General features: G+C 38.7%; 1 protein-coding gene across 2 annotated transcripts in view; it reads left to right on the top strand.

Annotated features, from left to right (window-relative positions):
• LOC118397731 (KH domain-containing, RNA-binding, signal transduction-associated protein 3-like) overlaps window positions 1-26571 on the top strand; it is a 236990-nt gene that overhangs the window by 73030 nt on the left and 137389 nt on the right. For both annotated transcript variants that reach the window (XM_052470270.1, XM_052470269.1), the window contains exon 2: window positions 22730-22857. In XM_052470270.1, coding sequence (XP_052326230.1) covers window positions 22730-22857 — 128 coding nt within the window. The remainder of the gene's footprint in view (window positions 1-22729; window positions 22858-26571) is intronic.

Raw genomic sequence — 26571 nt, 5'->3', positions numbered from 1 at the left:
GATGTTGATACAGTATAATACAGAGGTTGGTACAGTACAATATATAGGTTGGTACAGTACAATACAGATGTTGGTACAGTACATAATACATAATACAGATGTTGGTACAATACAATACAGATGTTGATACAGTACGATACAGAGGTTGGTACAGTACAATACAGATGTTGATACAGTACAATACAGATGTTGATACAGTACAATACAGAGGTTTGTACAGTACAATACAGATGTTGATACAGTACAATACAGAGGTTGGTACAGTATAATACATATGTTGATACAGTACAATACAGAGGTTGGTACAGTACAATACAGAGGTTGGTACAGTACAATACAGAGGTTGGTACAGTATAATACAGAGGTTGGTACAGTACAATACAGATGTTGATACAGTATAATACAGTTGTTGATACAGTATAATACAGATGTTGCTACAGTACAATACAGATGTTGATACAGTATAATACAGATGTTGGTACAGTACAATACAGATGTTGGTACAGTACAATACAGAGGTTGGTACAGTATAATACAGAGGTTGGTACAGTATAATACAGATGTTGATAAAGTATAATACAGATGTTGATACATTATAATACAGAGGTTGGTACCATATAATATAGAGGTTGGTACAGTACAATACAGATGTTGATACAGTATAATACAGAGTTTGGTACAGTATAATACAGAGGTTGGTACAGTACAATACAGATGTTGATACAGTATAATACAGAGGTTGGTACAGTACAATACAGATGTTGATACAGTACAATACAGATGTTGATACAGAGGTTGGTACAGTATAATAAAGATGTTGGTACAGTATAATACAGATGTTGGAACAGTATAATATAGAGGTTGGTACAGTACAATACAGATGTTGATACAGTACAATACAGAGGTTGGTACAATACAATACCGATGTTGGGACAGTACAATACAGAGGTTGGTACAGTACAATACAGATGTTGATACAGTACAATACAGAGGTTGGTACAGTACAATGCAGATGTTGATACAGTATAATACAGAGGTTGGTACAGTATAATACAGAGGTTGGTACTGTACATTACAGATGTTGATACAGTATAATACAGAGATTGGTACAGTATAATACAGATGTTGATACAGTATAATACAGATGTTGATACAGTATAATACAGATGTTTGTACAGTACAATACAGATGTTGATACAGTACAATACAGGGGTTGGTACAGTACAATACAGAGGTAGGTACAGTACAATACAGAGGTTGGTACAGTACAATACAGAGATTGGTACAGTATAATACAGATGTTTATACAGTATAATACAGATGTTGATACAGTATAATACAGATGTTTGTACAGTACAATACAGATGTTGATACAGTACAAAATAGATGTTGATACAGAGGTTGGTACAGTATAATACAGATGTTGGTACAGTACAATACAGAGGTTGGTACAGTATAATACAGAGGTTGGTACAGTACAATACAGAGGTTGGTACAGTATAATACAGATGTTGGTACAGTACAATACAGATGTTGATACAGTACAATACAAAGGTTGGTACAGTATAATACAGATGTTGGTACAGTACAATACAGAGGTTGGTACAGTATAATACAGCGGTTGGTACAGTACGATACAGAGGTTGGTACAGTATAATACAGAGGTTGATACAGTATAATACAGATGTTAATACAGTACAATAAAGGTTGGTACAGTACAATACAGATGTTGATACAGTACAATACAGAGGTTGATACAGTACAATACAGATGTTGATACAGTACAATACAGAGGTTGGTACAGTATAATACAGATGTTGATACAGTACAATACAGAGGTTGGTACAGTACAATACAGAGGTTGGTACAGTACAATACAGAGGTTGGTACAGTATAATACAGAGGTTGGTACAGTACAATACAGATGTTGATACAGTATAATACAGAGGTTGGTACAGTACAATACAGATGTTGATACAGTATAATACAGATGTTGATACAGTATAATACAGATGTTGATACAGTATAATACAGATGTTGATACAGTACAATACAGATGTTGATACAGTATAATACAGAGTTGGTACAGTACAATACAGATGTTGGTACAGTATAATACAGATGTTAATACAGTACAATAAAGAGGTTGGTACAGTATAATACAGAGGTTGGTACAGTACAATACAGATGTTGATACAGTATAATACAGAGGTACAGTACAATATAGAGGTTGGTACAGTACAATACAGATGTTGATACAGTACAAACAGAGGTTTGTACAGTACAATGATGTTGATACAGTACAATACAGATGTTGGTACAGTATAATACAGATGTTGATACAGTACAATACAGAGGTTGGTACAGTACAATACAGAGGTTGGTACAGTACAATACAGAGGTTGGTACAGTATAATACAGAGGTTGGTACAGTACAATACAGATGTTGATACAGTATAATACAGAGGTTGGTACAGTACAATACAGATGTTGATACAGTATAATACACATGTTGATACAGTATAATACAGATGTTGATACAGTATAATACAGATGTTGATACAGTACAATACAGATGTTGATACAGTATAATACAGATGTTGGTACAGTACAATACAGATGTTGGTACAGTATAATACAGATGTTGATACAGTATAATACAGATGTTGATACAGTACAATACAGATGTTGGTACAGTACAATACAGAGGTTGGTACAGTATAATACAGAGGTTGGTACAGTATAATACAGATGTTGATACAGTATAATACAGATGTTGATACATTATAATACAGAGGTTGGTACCATATAATATAGAGGTTGGTACAGTACAATACAGATGTTGATACAGTATAATACAGAGTTTGGTACAGTATAATACAGAGGTTGGTACAGTACAATACAGATGTTGATACAGTATAATACAGAGGTTGGTACAGTACAATACAGATGTTGATACAGTACAATACAGATGTTGATACAGAGGTTGGTACAGTATAATACAGATGTTGGTACAGTACAATACAGAGGTTGGCACAGTATAATACAGGGGTTGGTACAGTACAATACAGAGGTTGATACAGTATAATACAGAGGTTGGTAGAGTACAATACAGATGTTGATACAGTATAATACCGAGTTTGGTACAGTATAATACAGAGGTTGGTACAGTACAATACAGATGTTGATACAGTATAATACAGAGGTTGGTACACTACAATACAGATGTTGATACATTACAATACAGATGTTGATACAGAGGTTGGTACAGTATAATACAGATGTTGGTACAGTACAATACAGAGGTTGGTACAGTATAATACAGAGGTTGGTACAGTACAATACAGAGGTTGGTACAGTACAATACAGGGGTTGGGACAGTACAATACAGAGGTTGGTACAGTATAATACAGAGGTTGGTACAGTATAATACAGAGGTTGGTACAGTACAATACAGAGGTTGGTACAGTACAATACAGGGGTTGGTACAGTACAATACAGAGGTTGGTACGGTACAATACAGATGTTGATACAGTACAATACAGAGGTTGGTACAGTACAATACAGAGGTTGGTACAGTATAATACAGAGGTTGGTACAGTACAATACAGAGGTTGGTACAGTACAATACAGAGGTTGGTACAGTACAATACAGAGGTTGGTACAGTACAATACAGAGGTTGGTACAGTACAATACAGAGGTTGGTACAGTATAATACAGAGGTTGGTACAGTACAATACAGAGGTTGGTACAGTACAGAGGTTGGTACAGTACAATACAGAGGTTGGTACAGTACAATACAGAGGTTGGTACAGTACAATACAGAGGTTGGTACAGTATAATACAGAGTTGGTACAGTACAATACAGAGGTTGGTACAGTACAATACAGAGGTTGGTACAGTATAATACAGGGTTGGTACAGTACAATACAGAGGTTGGTACAGTACAATACAGTATACAATACAGAGGTTGGTACAGTACAATACAGATGTTGATACAGTATAATACAGAGGTTGGTACAGTTTGGTACAGTATAATACAGAGGTTGGTACAGTACAATACAGAGGTTGGTACAGTATAATACAGAGGTTGGTACAGTACAATACAGATGTTGATACAGTACAATACAGAGGTTGGTACAGTATAATACAGATGTTGGTACAGTACAATACAGAGGTTGGTACAGTATAATACAGAGGTTGGTACAGTATAATACAGAGGTTGGTACAGTACAATACAGAGGTTGGTACAGTACAATACAGAGGTTGGTACAGTACAATACAGGGTTGGTACAGTATAATACAGAGGTTGGTACAGTACAATACAGAGGTTGGTACAGTACAATACAGAGGTTGGTACAGTACAATACAGAGGCTGGTACAGTACAATACAGAGGTTGGTACAGTACAATACAGAGGTTGGTACAGTACAATACAGAGGTTGGTACAGTATAATACAGAGGTTGGTACAGTACAATACAGAGGTTGGTACAGTACAATACAGAGGTTGGTACAGTACAATACAGAGGTTGGTACAGTACAATACAGAGAGGTTGGTACAGTACAATACAGATGTTGATACAGTACAATACAGAGGTTGGTACAGTACAATACAGAGGTTGGTACAGTACAATACAGAGGTTGGTACAGTACAATACAGAGGTTGGTACAGTACAATACAGAGGTTGGTACAGTATAATACAGAGGTTGGTACAGTACAATACAGAGGTTGGTACAGTACAATACAGAGGTTGGTACAGTATAATACAGAGGTTGGTACAGTACAATACAGATGTTGATACAGTACAATACAGAGGTTGGTACAGTACAATGCAGATGTTGATACAGTATAATACAGAGGTTGGTACAGTATAATACAGAGGTTGGTACTGTACATTACAGATGTTGATACAGTATAATACAGAGGTTGGTACAGTATAATACAGATGTTGATACAGTACAATACAGGGGTTGGTACAGTACAATACAGAGGTAGGTACAGTACAATACAGAGGTTGGTACAGTACAATACAGAGATTGGTACAGTATAATACAGATGTTTATACAGTATAATACAGATGTTGATACAGTATAATACATGTTTGTACAGTACAATACAGATGTTGATACAGTACAAAACAGATGTTGTTGGTACAGTATAATACAGATGTTGGTACAGTACAATACAGAGGTTGGTACAGTATAATACAGAGGTTGGTACAGTACAATACAGAGGTTGGTACAGTACAATACAGATGTTGATACAGTACAATACAAAGGTTGGTACAGTATAATACAGATGTTGGTACAGTACAATACAGAGGTTGGTACAGTATAATACAGAGGTTGGTACAGTACAATACAGAGGTTGGTACAGTATAATACAGAGGTTGGTACAGTATAATACAGATACAGAGGTTGATACAGTATAATACAGATGTTGGTACAGTACAATACAGAGGTTGGTACAGTTTGGTACAGTATAATACAGAGGTTGGTACAGTACAATACAGATACAGATGAGGTTGGTACAGTATAATACAGAGGTTGGTACAGTACAATACAGAGTTGATACAGTACAATACAGAGGTTGGTACAGTATAATACAGAGGTACAGTAATACAGAGGTTTGGTACAGTATAATACAGAGGTTGGTACAGTACAATACAGAGGTTGGTACAGTATAATACAGAGGTTGGTACAGTATAATACAGAGTTGGTACAGTACAATACAGAGGTTGGTACAGTACAATACAGAGGTTGGTACAGTACAATACAGATGTTGATACAGTACAATACAGAGGTTGGTACAGTACAATACAGATGTTGATACAGTACAATACAGAGGTTGGTACAGTTAATACATATGTTGATACAGTACAATACAGAGGTTGGTACAGTACAATACAGAGGTTGGTACAGTATAATACAGAGGTTGGTACAGTACAATACAGATGTTGATACAGTATAATACAGAGGTTGGTACAGTACAATACAGATGTTGATACAGTATAATACACATGTTGATACAGTATAATACAGATGTTGATACAGTATAATACAGATGTTGATACAGTACAATACAGATGTTGATACAGTATAATACAGATGTTGGTACAGTACAATACAGATGTTGGTACAGTATAATACAGATGTTGATACAGTATAATACAGAGGTTGGTACAGTATAATACAGAGGTTGGTACAGTACAATACAGATGTTGGTACAGTACAATACAGAGGTTGGTACAGTACAATACAGAGGTTGGTACAGTACAATACAGATGTTGATACAGTACAATACAGAGGTTTGTACAGATGATTGATACATTACAATACAGAGGTTGGTAACATATGTTGATAATACAGAGGTTGGTACAGTACAATACAGAGGTTGGTACAGTACAATACAGAGGTTGGTACAGTATAATACAGAGGTTGGTACAGTACAATACAGATGTTGATACAGTATAATACAGAGGTTGGTACAGTACAATACAGATGTTGATACAGTACAATACAGAGGTTGGTACAGTACAGAGGTTGGTACAGTATAATACAGATGTTGGTACAGTACAATACAGAGGTTGGTACAGTATAATACAGAGGTTGGTACAGTACAATACAGAGGTTGGTACAGTACAATACAGAGGTTGGTACAGTATAATACAGAGGTTGGTACAGTACAATACAGAGGTTGTACAGTATAATACAGAGGTTGGTACAGTATAATACAGAGGTTGGTACAGTACAATACAGAGGTTGGTACAGTACAATACAGATTGGTACAGTACAATACAGAGGTTGGTACAGTATAATACAGAGGTTGGTACAGTACAATACAGAGGTTGGTACAGTGAGGTACAGTACAATACAGAGGTTGGTACAGTACAATACAGAGGTTGGTACAGTACAATACAGAGGTTGGTACAGTACAATACAGAGGTTGGTACAGTATAATACAGAGGTTGGTACAGTACAATACAGAGGTTGGTACAGTACAATACAGAGGTTGGTACAGTACAATACAGAGGTTGGTACAGTACAATACAGAGGTTGGTACAGTACAATACAGATGTTGATACAGTACAATACAGAGGTTGGTACAGTACAATACAGAGGTTGGTACAGTATAATACAGAGGTTGGTACAGTACAATACAGAGGTTGGTACAGTACAATACAGAGGTTGGTACAGTATAATACAGAGGTTGGTACAGTACAATACAGAGGTTGGTACAGTACAATACAGAGGTTGGTACAGTATAATACAGAGGTTGGTACAGTACAATACAGATGTTGATACAGTACAATACAGAGGTTGGTACAGTACAATGCAGATGTTGATACAGTATAATACAGAGGTTGGTACAGTATAATACAGAGGTTGGTACAGTACAATACAGATGGTATAATACAGAGTTGGTACAGTATAATACAGATGTTGATACAGTACAATACAGGGGTTGGTACAGTACAATACAGAGGTTGGTACAGTACAATACAGAGGTTGGTACAGTACAATACAGAGGTTGGTACAGTATAATACAGAGGTTGGTATACAGTATAATACAGATATACAGTATAATACAGAGTTTGTACAGTACAATACAGATGTTGATACAGTACAAAAATAGATGTTGATACAGAGGTTGGTACAGTATAATACAGAGGTTGGTACAGTACAATACAGAGGTTGGTACAGTATAATACAGAGGTTGGTACAGTACAATACAGAGGTTGGTACAGTATAATACAGAGGTTGGTACAGTACAATACAGATGTTGATACAGTACAATACAAAGGTTGGTACAGTATAATACAGATGTTGGTACAGTACAATACAGAGGTTGGTACAGTATAATACAGCGGTTGGTACAGTACGATACAGAGGTTGGTACAGTATAATACAGAGGTTGATACAGTATAATACAGATGTTAATACAGTACAATAAAGAGGTTGGTACAGTATAATACAGAGGTTGGTACAGTACAATACAGAGGTTGGTACAGTACAATACAGAGGTTGGTACAGTACAATACAGAGGTTGGTACAGTATAATACAGAGGTTGGTACAGTACAATACAGAGGTTGGTACAGTACAATACAGAGGTTGGTACAGTATAATACAGAGGTTGGTACAGTACAATACAGATGTTGATACAGAGGTTGGTACAGTATAATACAGATGTTGGTACAGTACAATACAGATGTTGGTACAGTACAATACAGAGGTTGGTACAGTACAATACAGAGGTTGGTACAGTACAATACAGAGGTTGGTACAGTATAATACAGAGGTTGGTACAGTACAATACAGAGGTTGGTACAGTACAATACAGAGGTTGGTACAGTACAATACAGAGGTACAGTAAATACAGAGGTTGGTACAGTACAATACAGAGGTTGGTACAGTATAATACAGAGGTTGGTACAGTACAATACAGAGGTTGGTACAGTACAATAGGTTGGTACAGTACAATACAGAGGTTGGTACAGTACAATACAGAGGTATACAATACAGATGTTGATACAGTACAATACAGAGGTTGGTACAGTACAATACAGAGGTTGGTACAGTACAATACAGAGGTTGGTACAGTACAATACAGAGGTTGGTACAGTACAATACAGAGGTTGGTACAGTATAATACAGAGGTTGGTACAGTACAATACAGAGGTTGGTACAGTACAATACAGAGGTTGGTACAGTATACAGAGGTTGGTACAGTACAATACAGATGTTGATACAGTACAATACAGAGGTTGGTACAGTACAATACAGATGTTGATACAGTATAATACAGAGGTTGGTACAGTACAATACAGAGGTTGGTACAGTACAATACAGATGTTGATACAGTATAATACAGAGGTTGGTACAGTACAGATGTTGATACAGTACAATGTTGGTACAGTACAATACAGAGGTAGGTACAGTACAATACAGAGGTTGGTACAGTACAATACAGAGATTGGTACAGTATAATACAGATGTTTATACAGTATAATACAGATGTTGATACAGTATAATACAGATGTTGTACAGTATAATACAGATGTTGATACAGTACAAAAATAGATGTTGATACAGAGGTTGGTACAGTATAATACAGATGTTGGTACAGTACAATACAGAGGTTGGTACAGTATAATACAGAGGTTGGTACAGTACAATACAGATGTTGATAATACAGATGTTGGTACAGTACAATACAGATGTTGATACAGTACAATACAAAGGTTGGTACAGTATAATACAGATGTTGGTACAGTACAATACAGAGGTTGGTACAGTATAATACAGCGGTTGGTACAGTACGATACAGAGGTTGGTACAGTATAATACAGAGGTTGATACAGTATAATACAGATGTTAATACAGTACAATAAAGAGGTTGGTACAGTATAATACAGAGGTTGGTACAGTACAATACAGATGTTGATACAGTATAATACAGAGGTTGGTACAGTACAATATATAGGTTGGTACAGTACAATACAGATGTTGATACAGTACAATACAGAGGTTTGTACAGTACAATACAGATGTTGATACAGTACAATACAGAGGTTGGTACAGTATAATACATATGTTGATACAGTACAATACAGAGGTTGGTACAGTACAATACAGAGGTTGGTACAGTACAATACAGAGGTTGGTACAGTATAATACAGAGGTTGGTACAGTACAATACAGATGTTGATACAGTATAATACAGAGGTTGGTACAGTACAATACAGATGTTGATACAGTATAATACACATGTTGATACAGTATAATACAGATGTTGGTACAGTATAATACAGATGTTGGTACAGTACAATACAGATGTTGATAGTATAATACAGATGTTGGTACAGTACAATACAGATGTTGGTACAGTATAATACAGATGTTGATACAGTATAATACAGATGTTGATACAGTACAATACAGATGTTGGTACAGTACAATACAGAGGTTGGTACAGTATAATACAGAGGTTGGTACAGTATAATACAGATGTTGATACAGTATAATACAGATGTTGATACATTATAATACAGAGGTTGGTACCATATAATATAGAGGTTGGTACAGTACAATACAGATGTTGATACAGTATAATACAGAGTTTGGTACAGTATAATACAGAGGTTGGTACAGTACAATACAGATGTTGATACAGTATAATACAGAGGTTGGTACAGTACAATACAGATGTTGATACAGTACAATACAGATGTTGATACAGAGGTTGGTACAGTATAATACAGATGTTGGTACAGTACAATACAGAGGTTGGCACAGTATAATACAGGGGTTGGTACAGTACAATACAGAGGTTGATACAGTATAATACAGAGGTTGGTACAGTACAATACAGATGTTGGTACAGTATAATACAGAGTTTGGTACAGTATAATACAGAGGTTGGTACAGTACAATACAGATGTTGATACAGTATAATACAGAGGTTGGTACACTACAATACAGATGTTGATACATTACAATACAGATGTTGATACAGAGGTTGGTACAGTATAATACAGATGTTGGTACAGTACAATACAGAGGTTGGTACAGTATAATACAGAGGTTGGTACAGTACAATACAGAGGGTTGGTACAGTACAATACAGGGGTTGGGACAGTACAATACAGAGGTTGGTACAGTATAATACAGAGGTTGGTACAGTATAATACAGAGGTTGGTACAGTACAATACAGAGGTTGGTACAGTACAATACAGGGGTTGGTACAGTACAATACAGAGGTTGGTACATGTTGATACAGTACAATACAGAGGTTGGTACAGTACAATACAGAGGTTGGTACAGTATAATACAGAGGTTGGTACAGTACAATACAGAGGTTGGTACAGTACAATACAGGGGTTGGTACAGTACAATACAGAGGTTGGTACAGTACAATACAGAGGTTGGTACAGTACAATACAGAGGTTGGTACAGTACAATACAGAGGTTGGTACAGTACAATACAGAGGTTGGTACAGTACAATACAGAGGTTGGTACAGTACAATACAGAGGTTGGTACAGTACAATACAGATACAGAGGTTGGTACAGTACAATACAGAGGTTGGTACAGTACAATACAGAGGTTGGTACAGTACAATACAGAGGTTGGTACAGTACAATACAGAGGTTGGTACAGTACAATACAGAGGTTGGTACAGTACAATACAGAGGTTGGTACAGTACAATACAGAGGTTGGTACAGTACAATACAGAGGTTGGTACAGTACAATACAGAGGTTGGTACAGTACAATACAGATGTTGGTACAGTACAATACAGAGGTTGGTACAGTACAATACAGAGGTTGGTACAGTATAATACAGAGGTTGGTACAGTACAATACAGAGGTTGGTACAGTACAATACAGAGGTTGGTACAGTACAATACAGAGGTTGGTACAGTACAATACAGAGGTTGGTACAGTACAATACAGAGGTTGGTACAGTACAATACAGAGGTTGGTACAGTATAATACAGAGGTTGGTACAGTACAATACAGAGGTTGGTACAGTACAATACAGAGGTTGGTACAGTACAATACAGAGGTTGGTACAGTACAATACAGAGGTTGGTACAGTACAATACAGAGGTTGGTACAGTACAATACAGAGGTTGGTACAGTACAATACAGAGGTTGGTACAGTACAATACAGAGGTTGGTACAGTACAATACAGAGGTTGGTACAGTATAATACAGAGGTTGGTACAGTACAATACAGAGGTTGGTACAGTACAATACAGAGGTTGGTACAGTATAATACAGAGGTTGGTACAGTACAATACAGAGGTTGGTACAGTACAATACAGAGGTTGGTACAGTATAATACAGAGGTTGGTACAGTACATAATAAGTTTTCTCACTCACTATAACATATCAACATGCAAAGTGTGTTATTTCCTCAGAATCTGTTCACATTCCACTGCTGTAGTTTAGTGTCTGTTATATGTTTATTTTCCTGTGGTGGACCAGCATCAGTGTTTACAATGTTGCCATAAGGAACCATGGGCAGGCTTCTGGGTTCTTGTTCTGGATAGCCACATAGAGATAGTGGTTGATTTTAGAGTGAATCTGACAGGAGAAAGACTCCTGGTCCCTTCCCCAGGACGGCTCACGTCAACTCACATCTTACTGCTCCACAACCTCCTAATAAACATTTTTAATCAGACACCTTCAAAGTGCAGGTAGTCTAGTGTGTCTAGCATTGGACGGCGGGAGAAACAAATGATGTAGACATCAAATGGGCAGGACATGCATGGGTGCAGAGGGGGGAAGGGGCAGGACATGTGTGAGCGGACAGAGAGGGCAGGTATAGGGTGAAGCTTCAATAGCATCTATTTGGAGTGTGTGTGTGCCTGCGTGTGTGTGTGTTATGGTGGTGGTGGGGGGGTTAGCATCTCATTGGAGTGGGAGACCATCATTCCAGCCTTCTGCTTCTGCATCCCTGTATTCTTCAACTCCACAGGAAGCCTGGCCTTCATGCCTTTAATACAGCAAGGTATACCTAACTAGCTACCTGAACCCCAGATGTTCTCTACATGGGTGCTTTATCTCGCTGGGTAGAGGTTTCTCCAGAGCAGCTTCGTTTTCTGCTAATCTATTGTTTTGTGGGAAAACAGAATATTTTATGAACAGAATATTTGTGAATTATGCATAGAGAATCCCATTAACCTATATAACACGTTTGAGGAACGAGCCTGTGCGCTGCAGTCTGACTGCTGCAATGTCAGAGAAACTAACTGTTTAAGTTTGAGTTAAATGTAGTGAAGGTGATCCAGTTTACTGGCATGTTTATAGCTGCATAGGGTTTCTTAGTATCTGTGAAGTCTCTCCTGGTATTTAACTTAACTGTTTACTGCAGTGGGCTAAATCAGGGTCACACGGAGTGTTTCTATGTAGACTTAAACAAATCTACATTGAAATCTGCTTTATACACCTGACACATGGTTATGGGCTTAAAAAGAGAAGACACCAATATCATGTCAGAGATCGAGTTGAAATGTATTACATTTTGAGTTTAAAAAAAATACTATATATCAATATTAGAAATATTAATAACGGGCTACAAATAAGACATAAATGACACATACTGTAGAATATACCCTGAAAGTGGTTTTCTAAAATGTGTGTCAGGTATTTTAGTTAACAAAACATCTTGCATAATGGTTTGTTGTTGAATATGCAACCGAGGCAGTCTTATAGCAAAGTGTCTGGGGACATAACTTGTGCGTGTGTGAGCGTGTGTGTGTGTGCGTGTGTGAGCATGTGTGTGTGTGCGTGTGTGTGTGTGCGTGTGTGAGCATGTGTGTGTGTGCGTGTGTGTGCGTGTGTGTGTGCGTGTGTGTGTGTGCGTGTGTGAGCGTGTGTGAGCGTGTGTGTGTGCGTGTGTGACCGTGTGTGTGCGTGTGTGTGTGTGCGTGTGTGAGTATGTGTGTGTGTGCGTGTGTGTGCGTGTGTGTGTGCGTGTGTGTGTGTGTGTGTGTGAGCATGTGTGTGTGTGCGTGTGTGTGCGTGTGTGTGTGCGTGTGTGTGTGTGCGTGTGTGAGCGTGTGTGAGCGTGTGTGTGTGCGTGTGTGACCGTGTGTGTGCGTGTGTGTGTGTGTGTGTGTGTGTGTTTGTATTTCGTGGTTTGTTTGTTTTCTTTTAGCGCCTTGAACTATTGTTATTATTTTCGTCTTAAGTGGATTGAGGCCGTCAACAAGGAGATATTTGAGTCTGCATTGACATGCAGGTCAGAGGTTATTGGAACTACTTAGACTTTTAACCCAGATTGGTTGTGACAGTAGATGACTGTCACACTGGCTAGGGCCACATGTAACGTAATGTTCATTAGGATTAAAATGCTGTCAATCTAGCAGGCTGAGAAACCCACTGTCCTTCTGAAGAACACGGTTTAATCAGACAAGGTTTTTCCATGACAGAGTTCGGAGTTCAGAATTAGTCTACCAGTCAAGGGATATTGTTCAGAGTTAGTACTGCATGGGTCCCACCCTATATGGCACCCTATTCCCTATGGGCCCTGGTCAAAAGTAGTGCATTTATGTAGGGAATAAGGTGCCTTTTGGGAAGCATGTTAACTCTAAGCAATATATTAGTGGCAGTTATTGGATTCCTTGTTTTATCTGCTTCCAGGGGATGCAGCAAAGGAATTGGATTATTCTGTAGTTTAAACAACCCAAACAAATAATGATAACATGAACTTGGTATTTTAAACCAACCCTACCTTGTCACAACACAACTGCTCATTAAGAAGGAAAGGAATTCCACAAATGAACTTTTAACAAGCCACACCTGTTAATCGAAATGCATTCCAGGTGACTACCCATGAAGCTGGTTGAGTGAATTCCAAGAGTGTGCAAAGCTGTCATCAAGGCAAAGGGTGGCTACTTTGAAGAATCTAAAATGTAAAATATATTTTAATTTGTTTAACACCTTTTTGGTTACTACATGATTCCAAGTGTTATTTCATAGTTTTGATGTCTTCTTCACTATTCTTCTACAATGTCTTAAATAGTGAAAATAAAGAAAAACCCTTGAATGAGTAGGTGTGTCCAAACCTTTGACTGGTGCTGTATATGAACTGGTAGGAGACCTGGTATATGAACTGGTAGGAGACCTGGTATATGAACTGGTAGGAGACCTGACTTGTCAGAACATCATGATACAGCACCTTATCAAAGTGTTCATATCCCTTTACTTATTGCACATTTTGTTGTGTTACAGTCAGAATTCAAAATTAATTCAATATATTTTTTGATCACCAATCTACACAAACTACACCATAATGACACATTGAAAGCATGTTTAAAAAAAATTCACACCTCAGAGTCAATACTTTGTAGAAACCCCTTTGTTCAACATTTGCCCATTATTATTTTCAAAATTCTTCAAGGTCTGTCAAACTGGTTGTTGATCATTGCTAGACAACCATTTGGCAACTCAGGAACATCCACTGTCTTCTTGGTAAGCAACTCCAGTGTAGATGTGTCCTTGTGTTTTAGGTTATTGTCTTGATGAAAGGGGAATTCATCTCCCAGTGTCTGGTGGAAAGCAAACTAAACCAGGTTCTCCTCTAGGATTTTGCCTGTGCTTAGATCCATTCCATAAATGGTTTTATCCTGAAAACCTCCCCAGTCGTTAACTTTTAAAAGCATACCCAAAACATGATGCAGCCACCACTATGCTTGAAAATATGGAGAGTGTTACTCAATAATTTGTTGAATTGGATTTGCCCCAAACATAACCCTGGTATTCCAGACGAAAAGTTCATTGCTTTTCTACATTTTTTGCAGGATTGCTTTACGGCCTTGTTGCAAACATGATGCATGTTTTGAAATATTTGTATTCTGTACGGGGTTCCTTCTTTTCTCTGTCAGTTAGATTAGTATTGGGGACTAACTAAAATGTTGATCCATCCTCAGTTTTTTCCTAAGCCATTAAACTCTGTAACTGTTATAAAGTCCCCATTGGCCCAATCCCTGAATGGTTTCTTTTCTCTCCGGCAACTGAGTTAGAAAAGATGCCTGTATCTTTGTAGTGACTGGGTGTATTGATACACCATCCAAAGTGCAATCAATAACTTCACCATGCTCAAAAGGATATTCAGTGTCTGTTTATTAAAATAAAAAAAATAAAAAAACATCTACCAATAGGTGCACTTCTTTGTGAGGCATTGGGAAACCTCCCGGGTCTTTGTGGTTGAATCTGTGTTTGAATGTCACTGCTCAACCGTGGGAACTTACATATACTTGTATGTGTGGGGTACAGAGACGAGGTAGTCATTCAGAAATCATGTTAAACACTATTATTGGATTGAGTCCATGCAACTTATTTGATGACTTGTTAAGCACATTTTTATTATTATTATTAACTTATTTAGACTTGCCATTACAAAGAGTTGGAATACTTATTGACCCAAGACTTTGACATAATGGGGTATTGAGTTAGTTGTGTGAGAAAAAAAAATCTCAATTTGATCCATTTTAAATTCCCACTATAATACATCAAAATGTAGAAAAAGCCAAGGGGTGTGAATACTTTCTGAATGCACTGTATGTCTAAACGGAGTATAATGCCCTCTGTTTTTATAAAGGACATAAGTATGAGCTGAGGAGACAGAGATGAGTATCTGAGCGTTGGGTTTGATTGAGGATGAGAAATAGGAACTCATAAGCCAAATGCAAATCCTTTCATGTTTCTGACTCTTCTGAATTTGAATATTCAGAAGGCTCCCCAGACTGTTGTAAGGAAATACATTTTTTTTTAAATGTAACTCATCCAGTTAGTTAAGAAAGAAAACGTAATTTATCTTCTTGTTGCCATGACAAGGAAATCTCTAATAGCTGTAAAAATCAATAACATTCTGAAATGTTAAACAATTTATTTAAAAAAACAGAATCCATCAAACAGTTATACCCCCCTGTCAAGTTCATAGTCAAATAATGAATTATAATTCTGCATTTTCTTTTGTTATGTAGATGTGTTTCCCCAATATATTTCCCATACTATTGGTAAGGCAGGGTGGGGCAGGCCAAAGATAACTGTATCCATAAATACTCTCTCATATCTATGAGAATGATTAGGGGGTTGAAATCAGAGAGAAGATCTGAATGGAGAACAGAGGCCCAGGTTAGCTGGGTTTATTCCTAATGCCAACGGTCAGGCTGCTAAATTGAAAGGGGCCCACTGCAGTGGTGGAGGGTCTCTCAGTCTCATTCTTACCATAGCTGGACTGCCAGGTGCTGCAGGGAGGGAGAGCTCTCAGCCTTAATCCTAGACATTAACTGCTGGCTGTAAGCAGGTCTGGGCACGTTACTTACCTCACAGCAGAGTACCCAGCTGCCAGGGGCCAGGGGAGAGCCAGGGAGAGACAGGGAGTGAGGGATAGAGGGAAAGAGGGGGGCAGGGGCTGCAGGGAGAGAGAGAGGGTCTGGGAGGGCATGGGAGATAGGGAGAGAGAGGGCAAGGGCAGCAGTGAGAAAAGGAGAGAAACCGAGAGGGAGAGAAGGAAAGGGAGGGCCCAGAGCTGGGCCGGGCAAGGAGAATTTAATCTCCAGATTGGGGGCTGAGATGAATTCCTGCCGCCAGTCTGACCTTGTCAAGGAGCCAGAGTGAAATGGAGATTTCAGGACAGCGTTGGCGGGTGGCATGAGTGTTGAGCTGAGACAACCCTGTGTGATGGTCTGAGTGTTGAGCTGAGACAACCCTGTGTGATGGTCTGAGTGTTGAGCTGAGATAGCCCTGTGTGATGGTCTGAGTGTTGAGCTGAGATAGCCCTGTGTGATGGTCTGAGTGTTGAGCTGAGATAGCCCTGTGTGATGGTCTGAGTGTTGAGCTGAGATAGCCCTGTGTGATGGTCTGAGTATTGAGCTGAGATAGCCCTGTGTGATGGTCTGAGTATTGAGCTGAGACAACCCTGTGTGATGGTCTGAGTATTGAGCTGAGATAGCCCTGTGTGATGGTCTGAGTGTTGAGCTGAGGTAGCACTGTGTGATGGTCTGGGTATTGAGCTGAGAAAGCCCTGTGTGATGGTCTGAGTATTGAGCTGAGACAGCCCTGTGTGATGGTCAGAGTATTGAGCTGAGTTAGCCCTGTGTGATGGTCTGAGTATTGAGCTGAGATAGCCCTGTATGATGGTCTGAGTATTGAGCTGAGACAGCCCTGTGTGATGGTCTGAGTATTGAGCTGAGACAGCCCTGTGTGATGGTCTGAGTATTGAGCTGAGACAACCCTGTGTGATGGTCAGAGTATTGAGCTGAGATAGCCCTGTGTGATAGTCTGAGTATTGAGCTGAGACAACCCTGTGTGATGGTCAGAGTATTGAGCTGAGATAGCCCTGTGTGATGGTCTGAGTATTGAGCTGAGATAGCCCTGTGTGATGGTCTGAGTATTGAGCTGAGACAGCCCTGTGTGATGGTCTATTGAGCTGAGACAGCCCTGTGTGATGGTCTGAGTGTTGAGCTGAGACAACCCTGTGTGATGGTCTAAGTTTTGAGCTGAGACAGCCCTGTGTGATGGTCTGAGTATTGAGCTGAGACAGCCCTGTGTGATGGTCTGAGTGTTGAGCTGAGACAACCCTGTGTGATGGTCTAAGTTTTGAGCTGAGACAGCCCTGTGTGATGGTCTGAGTGTTGAGCTGAGACAACCCTGTGTGATGGTCTAAGTTTTGAGCTGAGACAGCCCTGCGTAGTTGGAGGGTCTGAGCTGAGCTCTTTCTCTTTCTAGGGTCACAGCCTGATATCCTGACTCACACTGAATTTGTGGTCGTATTAGGAATAGAACAAAGGCATGCTGTGACATGCAAGGGAACAAAGGCATGCAAGGGTCCTCTGACAAACGGAGAAGGAGGTGTTGACAATGTAAAAGTAAATGTATTTTAGTGGGAATTCTGTCTGAGATTGATTTAATGAACTGAGGCGAGGAGAGCCTGGTCTCCTGTTGTGAGGAAACTGACCAGGCTTGTTCTGGTGTTACACAGTTCATTACGGCTTTGCTTCAGAACATTACAGAATAATGACATGAAGTTCCTGTTCTAGCATTTATTTTCATTTGGTCCTTAATTTCACTTAACAGCCAAATGTAAGAATCATTTTCTCCATTGCAGAACTAAAACATCACTTTTAATAAAAAAAATATATATAAAAAAAAACAACAACAGTTCATTTGAACTCTTTTATTTGAAATGTCAATTTAATGTCAGTTTTTACCCCCTGTGCTGTAGCCCTAAGAGTCCTGTCTGTCTGAAAGGACAAAGAGAAATTAGTTGAATTCCCTCAGTGTTAATATGCGGTTCTCTTGGCCACAGAATGTCGCCTGAAGGTTGCAGGTAACCACTTAACAGACTGAAACCCAGAATATGGCGCTTTTCATCACAGTCTGTCAGTTGTCATGGAAATCTACAGAGAGTCACGAGCAGGGGGCAATTTTAGGGGAAAATAGCGTCTACATCAAATACTGGGCTAACACAGGACTGTGACACATTGAAATGACAGCAGGTAGCCCTGGTATTGATCTGTAACCTGGCAGATCATGCTGCTCAAACCTACAGACCAGTTATATTGTGTGTTTCTCACTAATGTTGTTTCTTCTTACTATAATATACACATACTGTAATGTTGTTTCTTCTTACTATAATATACACATACTGTAATGTTGTTTCTTCTTACTATAATATACACATACTGTAATGTTGTTTCTTCTTACTATAATATACACATACTGTAATGTTGTTTCTTCTTACTATAATATACACCTACTGTAATGTTGTTTCTTCTTACTATAATATACACATACTGTAATGTTGTTTCTTCTTACTATAATATACACATACTGTAATGTTGTTTCTTCTTACTATAATATACACATACTGTAATGTTGTTTCTTCTTACTATAATATACACATACTGTAATGTTGTTTCTTCTTACTATAATATACACATACTGTAATGTTGTTTCTTCTTACTATAATATACACCTACTGTAATGTTGTTTCTTCTTACTATAATATACACATACTGTAATGTTGTTTCTTCTTACTATAATATACACATACTGTAATGTTGTTTCTTCTTACTATAATATACACATACTGTAATGTTGTTTCTTCTTACTATAATATACACATACTGTAATGTTGTTTCTTCTTACTATAATATACACATACTGTAATGTTGTTTCTTCTTACTATAATATACACATACTGTAATGTTGTTTCTTCTTACTATAATATACACATACTGTAATGTTGTTTCTTCTTACTATAATATACACATACTGTAATGTTGTTTCTTCTTACTATAATATACACATACTGTAATGTTGTTTCTTCTTACTATAATATACACATACTGTAATGTTGTTTCTTCTTACTATAATATACACATACTGTAATGTTGTTTCTGCTTACTATAATACACACATACTGTAATGTTGTTTCTTCTTACTATAATATATACATACTGTAATGTTGTTTCTTCTTACTATAATATACACATACTGTAATGTTGTTTCTTCTTACTATAATATACACATACTGTAATGTTGTTTCTTCTTACTATAATATACACATACTGTAATGTTGTTTCTTCTTACTATAATATACACATACTGTAATGTTGTTTCATGACAATATTTTATATATTTTTTGTTTGACTGGGAGGTATTTCAGTATTAAGTTGAGACAGAAATAGGATATGTAGGTCTTCATCGCAATGTTTGGGAAAACGATTAAGAGATTATGACATAAAACAGGTAAAAAAAAATGTGAACAATTATTTTGTTTCGTTAACTCTAAAGCACCAGTCTGTTCCAGTTGACTCAAATTGAGTTAGAATGTGGAGTTACTTTGTCTATCTTATGTAGGAGTCCAATGTAGGAGTCCAAAATGTTTTGTCCATGCTAAATCACAGAAACATTGCATACGATTTGCTCTGACATGCTTTACCATCATAAAAGTGGACATTTTCTGCCTGAGTAAGTTTCTACAAAGACCTCATTTCTTTATTTTGGAAAAACATAACATAAACAACAGGAAGACAGAATAAGGAGCAGTTCAGAGCACATTTAGATGAAGAATGTTCAAGCATTAGTCGCCAAACTCGTGGTGTGTGACCAGTGTTGCCCGGAAGCATGTTGCCTCCTGTTTGGAAGAAAAGTCATACCTTCAACCTTATGCATCTATCAACTAGTCTCAAGGAGTTTGGAGAAAATGTCACAGTTTAGCCACCAATGCAACCTATGCATTCCCTACATAGTTTGCATGATCAATATTTGATGTGACTGCCATTAGACCTCTGCTGCTTGATCTTCTCAATATCACATCGTAATATTGACCCTCTGTACAACGTGACATTAGAGGATGTAGTAACCTGATTGCCTCCCCGCACCCCCTTCTCCACCCCGTCATCTCAACTCCTCACCACTCACAGCCTGATGTAGAAGTCAAGCATAATCCTACAAATCTCCTCCAGCTTAATGCATTTTAAATGGATGGATGGATGTAGTCTAAATCAGTGTGCTGCTTCTCTTAAGTGATTCAATGTCTAATAGAGGAGTAGACAGCTGGGCCAGGCCCCGTACTGTGTAGAGCCTAGCCGTCACCGAAGCTGTAAATGCAATTTTAATGACATATCTATCCTCTTTGATGGAGGACGAAGAAGCACAACCCTATCAAATTATACCTTTTTCTTGGAATCAAGGGTCTCGGCAGTGCCAGTTGAACTCCATCCACCGCTACAGTCACCACCAGTTCAGAGAAGAAGAGGGCACTCAGTGAAAACTGTGTTCTTGATACGTATTCACAGAACCACTGTGGAAATAAAACAGAAAACTGCAGTTTAGGTTGTTTGGTTAAAGGAGACAGCTGGGTATTATAGATGACCTAAACTGTATGGATATTTTCCTTATAGCCATGAACCTTGGGGCTTTTCATTGACATATTACAAATCTGTTGATACCAATAACGAGACATTGACTCATCCACGGGATACTGAATATTGCCTTGAGGACAACCAGAGCATTGAGGAACTAAAATAGACTCTCTGTAAGCCATGTTGTGAGGTCACATTAATATTAATCTGGGCTCTCCTCAGAACGGGAGGAATCTGCTCCCTCCTGGGATGAGTTGAGGCTTAGAAGAGATCCCAGTTTACTGATACATCTGTTATCCTAGTTAAGACTAATTTTCTTTGTCTTTCATTTTTATTCTTGTAATCTAATGCTGTCCAGCTTCATAGAGCCAGGACACAGTCTCCTTTTCTTATTTATTTGATTGCTTGACCAAAACCGCCAACGAACTCACAGCCTATGTAATTTGAGAAGCAAGATTTTAAGATGCGATGATAATAATATGCAACAATTAGAAAGTCAAATCTGGAGACAGCTTAGTTTGCCACTCTGAACTGAACACAGCTTTCCACTTCTTCCCTTTATTAGCCTGTATGCGACAAATCCACAAGTTACACGTTTTTAGTCACTCAGATATCATGCTTAGGCAGTATATGTCTATTGAGAATGAGTGCATTTCTGTTGAAGTCCTCCCTCCATTACCCCAGTTACATTGTCCACTGACCAATGCTAGCCTGAAGGTTCTGTTCCCCACCCCACCTGGCCCTTCATGGCCTCCCTAGCCCCCGCTACATTATAATTTTATTGGCTCCTGAACACAGATGTTATCCATCTCATTGAACCTTCAAGGTTATATCTTCAAATACATCAAAGACTACCCCTCTAAACGGGAGGAACCGTGACAGCCAATATTTTCCATACCCTGGAGATATACTCATCTCTCTACATGCAGACTCCCTCATTATCAATTTTCATGAGGTAAAACATGAAAGCTATTCAAATGTCTGGGAAACTCAAATTTGATCTACCTACTATTAAATTGCAAAATATTACAAACCAGACAGAGAGCTTCATCCAATGAGCACGATGAATGACTATGATATGATTTGAACCATATCCAGTTCATTAATACCATTGCCAGAAGAGCCTATTTCACAGTTGACTGAGCAAGCAAAAAGGTGTGAGCCTGAGTGACAACAAACCAACTGTCAAACTGGCACACTTAAAGGCTATTATTTCAGTTCAACAAACTCCTTTAAAAAAAGGAACAAACATCTTTTGATCCTTTGATCACTTTTTGAATGTTTGTATTAATCATTTGTAGTCATTGCCTCGTCTTGCTTTTTTTTTTCTCCCTGTAGAAATCGAAAAATTACAAAAAGATGAAGAAAAAGAAGAAAAAGAAGAGGAGAAGTTTATCGACGTGGTCATCAACAAGAACATGAAGCTGGGACAGAAAGTGTTAATACCCTTCAAACAGTTTCCCAAAGTAAGTGCTGCTGGATTTGGGCTAGAGATTTCCAGATCATACTGTGCAACTGCAATCAAATAATGGTTTCTTTTCAGTTAGCTTCTGGGATTTTTTCTATTTTCATTTGACTTCCAGACAGCAAGCATCTGACAGTTCACGTATTTATTTTTACACAATGAAAAGAAACCTGTATAATTAAGTGAACCAATAAGTCAACAGTACAGTGACTACAAGAAGAGATAACAGAATTGGGCCATGATCACATTTCCTTCTCCAAACATCTCATTTATGATTTTATAACATTACAGTACAAATTACCCTTCATTTTATAGAACCCCTACGAACCCCTACCACTCCGATCTGTCAGCTACATTACATGACCTTGCTCACATCTCCATGTGCTTATAACTCCTTTTATTCCCTTATTCTTTCCTTTTGAAAAAGGCAATGACTCTACTGACACTTGTTTAAGGTTGCTATTTCCTGCAGATTGTTCTTGGTCTTTTAATTTGTATCTAATTCATTTTGGCACCTTGCATGTTTTCATTGAAAAGACAAACCAGGAAAAAATATGCAGGTGTGTCGAGGTCAAAGCAGAGACTTTCAGTAGACATCCAATTCAGTACCATCCGTGACCTATTTGTTCCTTGTAAATAAATAGAGAGTCCTAACAATAGGTAATAAAGAGCCAAAGAAAAAAGAGAGAGGGAGAGAGAGACCAGGAGAAAAAGACACCTGCACTTCCCTTTTTCTGCTCCAACAATAAAAACAGAGCCATGTGTATACTACACACACACACACACACACACACACACACACACACACACACACACACACACACACACTCACTCACTCACTCACTCACTCACTCACTCACTCACTCACCCACTCACTCACTCACTCACTCACTCACTCACTCACTCACTCACTCACTCACTCACTCACTCACTCACTCACTCACTCACTCACTCACACACACCTCTCAGAATGACCGCCATGTCAGGATGAAACAGCCCATGCTGTTTGAGTGATAATGCTGTGCTCATCTAGCCATGTGATGAGAGCCCTTCATCCTCCTCAGACCTCCACTCTGAGACAAAGCTGCCAGCATCAACAGCAGCGTTTAATGGAGCCACACAGCAGCTGCATGAAAGCCAGTTCTAACAGGGTCCCTAACAGGGAGGCTAGTAGCGTAGCGGAGAGGCTAGCGTAAAAAAAGAGAAGCCTCTCTCAGGTGATGATGACATCCCTCAGGTTTTCACCTCAGTCCTCTCTGAGAGAGGCTGTAGATGGATTTCAGAGGACAGAAAGCTACAGGATCTTCAACACAGTCTGCTGTGGCACCCAATTCTCTATTTAGTGCACTACTTTTGTAGGCGCAATATTTTTTTGAATATGTTTTTTACATAATGTGGTGAGTCCTATTGATAAATATAGCTATTTTGAAAGGGAGCTCTGGTTAGATATTTACAGTGTTCTCTAACTTAAACAAACTGAATGTGAGAGCAAAATTTTGTCCCTTTCTAAAATAATTACAATTACATTAATAAAGGGAGATGTAATGTCATCTAGAGACCCATCTGTGTCTCAAAGGAGTGCAGCGAAACACATTTGCTTTGACAGCTTTGATAAGTGGGGCCGCTAATACGCTGTTTAGAGCCTCAACAAGCCACCGAAGGAAGACAAATTCAATTTGTTCAATCTGACAGGTAGCAATGGGCTAGAGTGATCGCTGTGACTCCAATGGGTTTTCTCCCTGAACTACAAACATCACCTTTTGGCTTTCGCCACTGAAGTGGCTCGCTGCGTTTCCCAAAGCGACCGTTTAGACTCATGTTCAGAGGGTTTATATCCATCTTCTAAAAACACGGCTTTATAATAATATGAAACAGGCAAGGACACCAGAGAGCACGTTCCAGATGTATGGTTTTCTCGGACAAATAAAGTTTAGCTATGAAATAAAATACCTACCTGGTTAAACGCGAGTTCAACCTGAATTATGATATTCACCTAGCAGCACAGTTCATTGCTGTGCTACGATGGAGAATGGGTTGTGCATGTTGTGCATGTCTGCTTGTTATTATATACCAATTTGTGCTGGAAAACAGAGAAGCTGGAAAACAGAGTAATCATTTACAGTTGTGATAAAGTATTAGTGATACAGTGAGAGTGGCTTAGAATTGATTTGTGTAAGCGGAGAGAGGATTGCAGCTAAACAGGGGAAGACAGGGACAAGAATTTGGCCCTGCATTTTATCCACACTAGACTACATCACTGCACGTACCACCGACTTAGCAGTACAGTACAGCGTTTCTCAATCACTTGTGTACCAGTGACTGGTCCTCCTCCTTTTTTTTACCAGCTCATGTTCATGTCATGACCATAGAGAGCCTTTTTATTATCTATTTTGGTTAGGTCGGGGTGAGACTAGCGTGGGTAATCTAGGTTGTTTATTTCTATGTTGGTCTGGTATGGTTCCCAATCAGCTGTTTATCGTGGTCTCTGATTGGGGATCATATATAGGCAGCCATTCCCCCACTGTGTTTTGTGGGATCTTGTGTATGTGTAGTTGCCTGTGAGTACTTCATTTACATCACGTTTTGGTCGTTCTTTATTGTTTTTGTGCGTTTCATTCAATAAACATGTGGAACCCATATCACACTGCGCTTTGGTCCAAATGTTATTACGCCGATCGTGACAGTTTAAAACAAATACAATATGTAAAAACACCACTTGAGATACAACTCACCACTATAACTGTTCCTCTGTCTGGAGATACAACTCACCACTATAACTGTTCCTCTGTCTGGAGATACAACTCACCACTATAACTGTTCCTCTGTCTGGAGATACAACTCACCACTATAACTGTTCCTCTGTCTGGAGATACAACTCACCACTATAACTGTTCCTCTGTCTGGAGATACAACTCACCACTATAACTGTTCCTCTGTCTGGAGATACAACTCACCACTATAACTGTTCCTCTGTCTGGAGATACAACTCACCACTATAACTGTTCCTCTGTCTGGAGATACAACTCACCACTATAATTGTTCCTCTGGAGATACAACTCACCACTATAACTGTTCCTCTGTCTGGAGATACAACTCACCACTATAACTGTTCCTAAGGAGATACAACTCACCACTATAACTGTTCCTTTAGAGATACAACTCACCACTATAACTGTTCCTCTGTCTGGAGATACAACTCACCATTATAACTGTTCCTCTGGAGATACAACTCAGCACCATAACTGTTCTCCTGTCTGGAGATACAACTCACCACTATAACTCTTCCTTTGGAGATACAACTCACCACTATAACTGTTCCTCTGTCTGGAGATACAACTCACCACTATAACTGTTCCTCTGACTGGAGATACAACTCACCACTATAACTGTTCCTCTGGAGATATAACTCACCACTATAAATGTTCCTCTGGAGATACAACTCACCACTATAACTGTTCCTCTGGAGATACAACTCACAACTATAACTGTTCCCCTGTCTGGAGATACAACTCACCACTTTAACTGTTCCTCTGTCTGGAGATACAACTCACCACTATAACTGTTCCTCTGTCTGGAGATACAACTCACCACTCTAACTGTTCCTCTGTCTGGAGATACAACTCAGCACGATAACTGTTCTCCTGTCTGGAGATACAACTCAGCACGATAACTGTTCTCCTGTCTGGAGATACAACTCACCACTATAACTGTTACT

The sequence above is a fragment of the Oncorhynchus keta genome, chromosome 19 (genome assembly GCF_023373465.1).
Source record: "Oncorhynchus keta strain PuntledgeMale-10-30-2019 chromosome 19, Oket_V2, whole genome shotgun sequence".
Classification (NCBI taxonomy): Eukaryota; Metazoa; Chordata; class Actinopteri; order Salmoniformes; family Salmonidae; genus Oncorhynchus; species Oncorhynchus keta.
The sequence above is the reverse complement of the archived record's forward strand: the minus strand, read 5'-3'. Positions and strand labels throughout refer to the sequence as shown.